At 43.6% G+C, this 10,192-nt stretch overlaps 1 protein-coding gene across 1 annotated transcript; it reads right to left on the reverse strand.

The window, feature by feature from the left end:
* Positions 1-352: 352 nt before the first annotated feature.
* LOC101847551 (toll-like receptor 4) lies at positions 353-8,707 on the reverse strand. The gene is made up of 4 exons (XM_005112644.3): positions 8,379-8,707; positions 3,670-3,756; positions 2,529-2,697; positions 353-1,329 (listed from the first exon to the last, which is right to left on the reverse strand). Exons 1-4 carry the CDS (start codon positions 8,606-8,608, stop codon positions 1,138-1,140), a joined length of 678 nt encoding a protein of 225 aa, XP_005112701.2. The 5' UTR covers positions 8,609-8,707; the 3' UTR covers positions 353-1,137.
* Between the last annotated feature and the right edge of the window lie 1,485 nt (positions 8,708-10,192).

Raw genomic sequence — 10,192 nt, forward strand, 5'->3', positions numbered from 1 at the left:
CGGGTCGAGTCGGATCGGGTCGGGTCCGGTCGTTTTCTGGTGGTTTCAGTACACACAACAACCATGCTGCGATTGTACCCGACGACCATGGACATTAAAGTAGAGAAACACCTTTAACCTCAATGGCTTCCAGGGTTCCTTTCCGCAGTTCCCTGTTGCAGTGCCGCGGCAGCCTGGAATCTCATAAACATGGGTTACATCGATAACTTTTTATTATCAAAGATAGTTCATAACAAGATAATTCACTGGGGTATAAAAATGTCCCCGGAAGTCCGCGCATTGGTTCAGATGGCAGTCTCAGTTTTGAAGCTCTCTTTTGCTTCTCCAGAAGAAGAATAGGAATAGCGCCGTTTGTTAGTTTCGCTTTTATTGTTTGCACTTTTTCGAACAGTAGCAGCAGAAATACTTGCAGGCATGTTTTCTTTCCAACAAGATGAGAAATTTTATTCAGTATGTTCATGTCGGTAAGGTCACCTTCATAATAAGACGAGATATTTGATGTAATGCTATTTCATTTTCGGGACGAAATGAAAGGTGTGATGAATTGTCAAGTTCATGGCAAGACAAACTATATTGTGTACTGTCAATTCTATGACCTGATTCGAAGTTGCATATACTGTTACATTCATGGTAAGATGAGATTACCGTGAGTTGTCAAATCCAGTGCCAGGTATGAAGTGTGATGAACTGTTAAGATTGGACATTTGATGGATTGCCATATTCGTGATTAGATTAAAAATTGTAATGTTCATTCAACATGAAGAAAAGTTGATGCACTGTCACATTAATTGCAAGATGAGATGATTGACGAACTGTCAAGATTGGATCTTTGATTAACTGTCACATTCATAAATATATTAGATGTTTGATGTGCTGTCACGTTTATTCCAAAACAAGATATTTGATGTACTGTCATATTCATAATTAAGACAGTTTGTTTGATATTCTGTCAAGATGACATGTTTGGTATATTGTCCCATTCAGGACCAGATGATAAATGTGATGAATTGTTAAGATAAAATGTCTAATGGACTGACATTTTCATGACAGGATGAAACCCTTACTGTACTGTCAAGGAGAATCTTTGATGTACTGTTACATTCATGACACGATAAAGTGTTTGATGCACTGTCACAATTATGACAAAATGAGATGTTTGATGCGTTGTTTCTGTTCGTAATTGAGTTGCTCCTGTAGGTTGGTCACTGTGATCAGCTGACCCTCGTCCACCGCCGCCAGGATGTAATCGGGGATGTAGCGGCCTTGATCTTTCTGCACCAAAACTAGAATGCGGTCTGGGTTCAATGGGGTCAAGGCAGACGTACACATCTGAAAGTGGTTTACCGTTTGGTAGGGTGAATTTATTTAACACAACTTATGAAATCAAATTTATCAAATTATAACAAATGCTTCGAAAATGTTCTTATTACGTACTTCTCTAGGTCACCATACACCATCATCATCATCACCACCATCATCATCATCAACATCATCATCATCATAATCATCATCATCATCATCGTCATCATCATCATCATCATCATCATCATCATCATCATCATCATCATCATCATCAAAACAGTGTGCATGAATATATTATATACAGCCCTTGAACATCTTTCTCTCCCTCAACAAGTACTTGGGGGCTCCAGTGGCTAAGTGAGTAGTGAGTTTTGACTCAAGCAATGTCAAGCAAGTGTCGGTGACACGGGGATCAGATGGGTGGTCACTGGAGTGTGTCCTTGAGCAAGACACGACAACCCTAGCTCAAATTACAGGGCGCTGCACAGTGGCGACCGACAGTGGCATTGTTTGTAAACTGTTCTGTATTTGTGTAATAGAGTGTATTTATGTATGCATTTATGCATGTATGTATTTATGTATGTACGTATTTATAAGTATGTATTTATGTATGTATGTTTGCCATTGTAAAACAAAGTGCCCTTCTGGGACAAATAAAAGTGTAATTTATTATTATTATTATTATTAATAGAATACGTTGCTGTCCGTCTAATGCGGAAGACATAACTTTGGTGTATCTCATTCAGCCTGGCGGGATTCTGCATTTCACTCGCCTGTATAGATCCTGTCAGAAAAAGGCGAAGAAGCCTAACCCATAAACGATCTAATTGTGTCACTGCGGGCATGACACATTTAATCAACCAATATGTGTGTATTTGTGTGTGTGTGTGTGTGTGTGTGTGTGTGTGTGTGTGTGTGTGTGTGTGTGTGTGTGTGTGTGTGTGTGTGTGTTCGTATGTGTGTGAATAAGAGTGTGTGTGAGTATGAGTAAGTGTAATTTTTTCGTGTGTGCTTATGAGTAAATCTTAATTTTTTCTCAGTTATTATTCATTTATGAAAGTACTTGGATTTGTGAAAAGCGCCTGGTTATGTGTAAATACTAGAGTAAAAATTATTTACATGATGGTTATTAATACAATCTGTCTTTCTTTCCCTAGCCTATCGACAGCATTGTGTAATTTCCGCAAAATCGGGAGAGTGTCGAACAAGGGTGTCGTCAACTTTACCTTCATGACAAGATGGGCCTTGTCATAAGAACGCAGGAAGTTAACTGAGAGCACAAGAACGAGTCTCCAACTGTCTTGGATAGCATCCAGTAGCTGCTGGTCAAGGTAGCCGGGCCCCAGGTCACGCTGGTGGATGTATGTGCTCAGATTCAGGTCATCTTCCAAGTACCTGAGAACGCAAACAAATTATTTAGTCGTAGCTGTGATTTATATAAGTATAAACTTTACAGTTCCCTTTGCTCCCACATCTTAAAAACATAAATCAATCAATCCATCAATCTATCAATCGATCTTTCACATCCATCCATCCATCCATCCATCCATCCATCCATCCATCCATCCATCCATCCATTCATCCATCCATTCATCCATCAATCAATCAATCAATCAATCAATCAAAACATACATACATAAATAATAATTTTTTTTATCAACATCAACTCACACCGAGGGAGTTCAGAAATATATTACTTTGTACTTGGGAAAGAAACTGGAATGCGCTTATCAGGAACCAACATTATGCATGGATGCTTGGAGGGGTGTGGCATGGTGTTAAACAGGATGTATTGGGCAATGCATAAGCTTATTATATCAAGCTTAACTATGATTTAGTATTTTGGCCTACCTCCGATTTGCTTGCAGTATTCAGAATACAGTATCTTATTATGCTTAAGGAAAAGGGAGGGATGAAAGGGAGAGAACGGGGCGGTGTTACGTTTCTGAGACTGAGTGCAGTAATATAATATTAAAATTGTCTCTAAAAATATTTAAAAAAAAGAAAAGAAAACTCTTCAGAGCGGCGAGCAGTTTCATAACCAAGCTAAATTATCTCCCCAAGTCTAAAGAGGTACAGATTATCTCATTCATGATCATGCATGCCTTTGGGGCAGTAGGTTCAGGTTCGAATTCTTATCAAAATACCCTTAATGCCCTTAATGGGTAGGGTCTTTTTGGGAGACTTCTCAAGTCTGACCTCCCACTCGACTTTGCCCCCTCGAAAAAAGATGTTAAATTCGAAGGCACCCTGCTCTTTAGTAATGATGCATTTCTTAAAAGGGTGTGTATTTTTTATACTTAACAATATTATAGATCAACGACTGAATGAAAGCAATACAACTTATTGTATCAAACTCTGGCCGACCTGCGCAGTATATGGCGTATGAATCGGAAATCGTCATCCGCGTACCCGATGAACACTTGGTATCGATACTCTCTCATGGTTTTCATTCTGGAGAAGAACAAAGATTAACTACGTCATTTTCATTCGGCAATATCTATCTATCTATCTATCTATCTATCTATCTATCTATCTATCTATCTATCTATCTATATCCCAGCAGAGAAACCGAAATACTCAACAACAACAAATAACAAAAAAGTAAACCGAGGATGCAGTTTCTACCAAAAGAAGTAATTTGATGATAATAAGAAGCTTGTTACTCTGAGTGTCGTGGGCAGTAAGGGTTGAGGGTGAAACCCCAGACGCTCTCTGGCAAGCCAGCCTTAACCAAGTCCACTCCCCGTCCTTGTCGAGCAGCCTGGGGACCCCTGCTTTGTGCACAGGAGCAGGGATAGCAGACGGAGCTCTGGCCAGGAGGTACCATAGCCCTGTGAGGTGCGGTGTGAGCAACGACATTTCAGCTCGTAGAAGGGTCCGTACACACACACACACACATACACACACACACACACACACACACACACACACACACACACACACACACACACCATTATGGTAGCTCTGGCGTCACAGCAGGCCGACCTGTTCATTCAGGAACTCACTGTCGACATCTTCTTCCCTCCCTCTCATGGGAGCTCTACAGACGGGGCATGGTATCCACAGACTGCCAGATGACTCATCGTGAGATGTCTCAGCGGACCCAGAATACCTTGCAGCAGTGAGGAATAGGCTGTCTGGAAACAGACGACGTCCCAACAGATATCCTTGCAAATGCTCACTGATCCATGACGTGACGATCATCTGTCTGAGTAGATTTGGCCATCCCTTGCATTATTCTGCTCCACGAACGGATATGTAAATAGCAGATAGCCAGGAGACAGCAGGTGGCGGGGATTGGGGAAACGCAAGCTACACCTGGTGATGTAGACGACTCGCTGTGGAAGGTACGCGTTACCCCCTACTCAATGGAACCCCTTACTGGACTGCTCAGACGATCACTGGTCATTGGTAGCACTTTGTGGCTCCCAACTCTCAAAACTAGAGTGTGCTTACACCCCCCCCCCCACCCCTATGGTTGTCTGCTGTCCAAGAAATCCCCGTGAATGTTGATGGAAAAAAAGACAGTGATCATTGCACCTTTGTTCTCTTCTGGCAAGATGTTCGGGCCCAAGCCAGTGTCAGGATAAGACTACCATCTGCCTGAGATCCTACAGGGATGCATACAGGCCTTAATAACCCCCCAAAAATAAAAGGCCTCAACGACAAATGAAACTATGTGAGCTCGGATGTCGCCTCGGTTATCAAGGTCCGAGGTCTCTGCCTTCACCCGGGGGCGGGAGTGTCAAGACATCTTCGGGAACCCACACTGCAGGTATAGGGGCAACAAGCAACACACAGACACCACATACATTGAATATACTCCAACTGAACATCTCATCTATACAGAACAAGAAAATGGAGCTTGCAAAGATGCTGTCAGATTTAAGAATTAATGTAACCCTGCTACAGGAAACCCAACTACCCAAGCGGATATAGCTCAATTTGACAGGCTACACAATGTACTACTGCAAATGCACCATATGTCAAGGTATCGCAACCCTCATTCGGAATGACATCCCCGCTGAGGTTTCTCACCCAGAAACCGATGACGAGACTTACATGCAGGAAGTGAAAGTGCTGCAGTCGGATGGAACAACTTACACCATCTACAATGTATTCTGCCCACCGAGATCTACTCTCCAGCTCAACTTCCCGAATGCCAGACCATAAAAATACCATTCTTGCGGAAGATTTCAATAGACACTCTCCACTGTGGTATTACAGTTATACAGACAGGACAGGAACAGTTCTAGAAGAACTACTGAGATCCAGCAACCTCATTTCTCTCCAGAAAGACAAGACACCACCCACCTTACTTCATAGAACCAGCGGAACTCTCAGCAGACCAGACTTGATCTTGGTCTCTGCCGACCTTCACCAGCACTGCTCCATGACAGTCCTAGATGACATAGAAAGTAACCACTGCCCAATCCTACTGCAGATATCCAGCAACAGGACACAAAAACCGACCAACCCCGTAAGGCGCGGTTGGAACTACAAGAAAGCAAACTGGGAGCTCTACCAACAGAAATCAGAAATCAGATTCCTGGATGATAAGTGCTACAAGGACATCACCACAGCACTAAAGACATCTGCTAAGGAAGCGATTCCAAGAGGGAACCCAAATAAGTACCGCCCTTATTGGGACAAGAACTGGAACAACTGACCAAGGCCAGAAAGAAAGCCAGACGGCGTGCTGAAAAGAACTCAACAGCCGAAAACAGAAAGCACTACAACTACCTGACTGCCAAGGTAAAGCTGAACAGCAAAAGTTCGAAAAGAAAAACATGGAGAGAACATTGTGGAGAACTAGACGTATGACCGTGTGTGGAGACAGGGACGATTTTACAAAATGCAAAAGCTTTGGATAGAAGGAAGGATGTACAGCTGGATCAAGAACTTTCTGTCTTGTAGAACTATCCAGACATCATGTGACAGCAAGATTTCTCCACAGAGGACACCCGAGGAAGGCTTCCCACAGGGGTCGGCACTCAGCTGTACCCTCTTCCTGTTGTTCATTAACGACTTGCCAGATGTTATCTCCTGCCAAAAAGCACTCTATGCTGACGACTTACTCATCTGGAAAAAAGGAAGTGACATGAGAGCACTGAACCAAGCCATCAACGCAGACCCGACTACTATCTCGTCCTACTGCCAGTTATGGAAGATGGAGATCAACACAGACAAGACTGTTTTTGGACTCTTCAGTCTCAAAAACAAGGTTACAGCAAGTCAGGTAAACCTGAAGATCAATGGAACCACCATTAAACATGAGGACTATCCCAAGTACCTTGGTGTACAACTGGACCAAACACTGTCTCCCAAACAGCACTTAGGGAACTGATCAAGAAAGCCACCTCCAGACTAAACCTTCTGAAACACCTTTCATCACTTAGCTGTGGAGCTAACAAAGCAACCCTCCGACAACATTATATAGGGTATGTTAGATCTGTGATTGATAACTCACTCCCACTACAATCCATAGCCAGCCAAAGCTCTTTGGCACAGCTTGACAGAGTACAGAACCAAGCACTCAGATTTGTTTCTGGTGCGATGAAGACCACGCCTACAAGCGCCTGCGAAATCCACACCAACATAGAACCCCTGGACCTCAGAATAATAAGTGCTACACCCAAAACCTACGAGAGATTTGTGCAGCTAGAAGACACGAACGAAAACAGGACAATGGCAGATGAGTGGGAACCAAGAACACGCATCCAGAAGACCTCTTTCATGCGAGAAGCAACAAAACTACTTGAGGAGTTTGACCCACCCGAGAACAGAGAACCAATCATCAACATCAGCAGCGAACCTCCATATTGGCAGACACCAGAAATCACAATAAGAACGAGACTTCTAGACCCTTCTTGTGACAAGACCACGCCAGAAGAAATCCTCAGAACAAGTGCCCTGGAGACAGTGGATTCGTATGCTGAAACTCCAACAAGTCATGCATTCACAGATGGGTCAGCAACAAATGCCACATGGAATCTATCATCAAATATTGAAACAACCTTGGAGAGAAGAAGCAGACCCAACTATTTGGCCCATGTGGAATATACAGCTCCAACTATGACGCAGACAAAGTTGCCATAGTAAAGACCCTGGAGCAGATCACCCAAGACTTTTTTGAAGGCGCAGTAACACTAGGGGACGTTGTTGTCTTCTCTGACTCAATGTCAGTACGCCAAGCCGTCGAGGGAGGAGGAGACTACAGAGGTGACGGGAACATTCTCAGCCTTGTAAAACAGATGGGCACTTTCTATGGCGTCCGGGTCACACTGCAGTGAGTGCCTGGCCATTCTGAAGTACCAGGGAATGAGACTGCAGACCAGCTATCAAAGACTGGAGCAAGCCTACCCCAGACAAGCCAAAAGCAGAGACGAGTGGCTAAACAGATGGGTCAACGTAGAAACAGGAAGATCTCTCTTCGGGTACATGGACAAACCCGATTCCAAAGACCCTTCGAATCTCTTATGTAGAGCCGATCAGACATTGATCTTCAGAGCCCTCACAGGACACTTACACACCAACAAGCACATAAACAGAATTAACCCCAAGTGGGAACCCCATTGAAGACACTGTGACTACCACGAGGAGACCGTTGAACATCTTCTCCTTCACTGCCCAAACCTGGCAGTTCTTCGACACAGGCTCCTACACACACCTACAGACTTACAAAGCCTGCTCTACTCTGGGGTTGACCAGATGACAAGGACATGTGATTACTTGAGGGAGGCATTGCGCTGCCAAGAGCAAAATGCTCACAGCTAAAGGGATTTAAAAACAACAACAACAACTCTGATTGTCGTTTCTTGTGTTCTTCACTTGTATATTTATCTTTCTTTTCTCATTTTATCCCCAACAACATACAAACAGGTCATAGGTTATTCTGAAAATGGAATTCTTAGTGCAAAGTTGATTTATCCTTGAAAGAGGCGTCCCGTAGTCTTATTATGCTGAAAGAACTCCTTCTTCGAAAAAGAGAACTCCTTTATATCTCGTGACTCATAATTATAAATATACCAAGCACTTTTTTAACTAATAGTGATGACAAACATAAAAATCACCTGACAGAATGCAGAATGTTCAGGAATACTTTGCGCAGTGCGGTTTTGAAATGCCGCCATTTGTAGAGCGCCAAAAACCCGAAAGCCATAGCCAGGGCAAAACAGATAGAGATGAGAAGAGCTGCCCTGCCCACACACCGACGCCATATCGCCTTGACCGCAGCCGAGTCGCTTATATTGATGGAATAGCCTCTGTAATCTGTACACGTATAATTTCCAGACTTGTCCATTTTCACCAGTGTTGTGTGCAGCCAAACTGACGATGAGATTTATAAATATAAACCAACAAGATATTTTCGATTTCATTGTAGGGTGCAAAACAGTCAAAAAGCATTATTTTACATCCCCCATTGTATTATGCCATTCTAGAAAAGCCACGTTTGTGTTATTGTCGTTCCCTTAATACTTTTTCGGAACAGAACACCTTTTAAAAGATACACTTAAAGTACTAATTCTAACACCAGCTCCAAAGAGACCGTAAGCTTACTGACAGTACCCCTTCCCTCCTTTAATCCCCCACCCCCATCCCTGCCCTGATCTTGAGAACCCTTTCTTTTTTATATTTTACATCTTCAGATCATCATATATCTAAAACCACATGACGATAACAAATGTTTTCATGCTCTATGTTTTACTTCCTTTCTAGAAGTTAGCTATATCATTCATTTCAGGTAGTATTCAGATGTGTACTATTTCTTTTTTTCATGTCGTGTATTATTCAGACGTAAACTATAATGCGGTCAAAACTTCGTGGCGCAACTTATCATAGAATTACTTTACTTGAATTACTTGCAGAACTGGGGTCTTAGGAAGACGGGGTGCTCCATGCTTCCTCGCGCCTCTTTATGAGGGTCCATTTCAGTGTGGGCAGGCAGATTGTCTCCATCATCAGCTGGTTGTTGTAGCGTTTGATGGGGTCACGCAGGCTGCTCCTCCTACCTTCACCAGGCTGTACTCCTTTCGCAAACACAACCTCCTTCGTGAAGGAGCCCTCTCCACGGCTGCTGGCTTGGGGATCTCGGACAAGGGCTACTACAGTTGGAGAGTCACTCCCTCTATGTTTGCGGAGCCTGCTAGCTTATCTGCTCCTTCATTTCCCTTGACTCCTGCATGTCCCGGGTAGAAGATCCACTGCAAGCGTCTGATTTTGCTGTCTTGGATTGTCTTAAACCAATCTGCATAGAGGCTGCGGGTCAAGATCTTATCCAGAGTACTCCTTGGGTCTGTAACAAATATAGCCTGCTGGTATCCATTAGTGCAAAGTCATTTCAGAGCCTCAGTGATGGCTTTGATCTCCATGCACATGCTTGATGTAGTGAGGCCCGTTGCCCCAGATGCCTCCTGGATTGTTACTCCTTTGTCAGAAGTTGTGTAAGCCCAGCCTGATTTGATCCCACGCTGAACAGAGCCATTAGTGAAGATGATGGTTTCATCCTCTCTGCAGTTCTCTTCAATTAGAATCTGGATTTCAGCATGTGTTGCTTCTTCAGGCCGTTCACGACATTCATGCCCTAACAAGGCAATCACCTGAGTGAATCTGTCTTTCACCTCGTCCACAAGCTGTACCCAAGTCTCCACTCGTCTGATTGCCCCCACAGCGAGACCACACTCTTCAATGGATTTCACTGCCTGGGTCATCCACTTCGTGCCCCGTTTAAGTCTTGGGTTAGTCTGACAACCTGCTTTGTAATAAAGAGGATTCTGTGGATCCGCGCATATAAGCTTTGACCTGTGCGAGCATGTGTCTTTCGTTCATGCCGGGTAGCCTTGCACATATCGCATTGCAGCAGCTGATGTATCTTTTGTGCAAATGA

The sequence above is a fragment of the Aplysia californica genome, unplaced genomic scaffold, assembly GCF_000002075.1.
Source record: "Aplysia californica isolate F4 #8 unplaced genomic scaffold, AplCal3.0 scaffold01348, whole genome shotgun sequence".
In the NCBI taxonomy this organism is placed as follows: Eukaryota; Metazoa; Mollusca; class Gastropoda; order Aplysiida; family Aplysiidae; genus Aplysia; species Aplysia californica.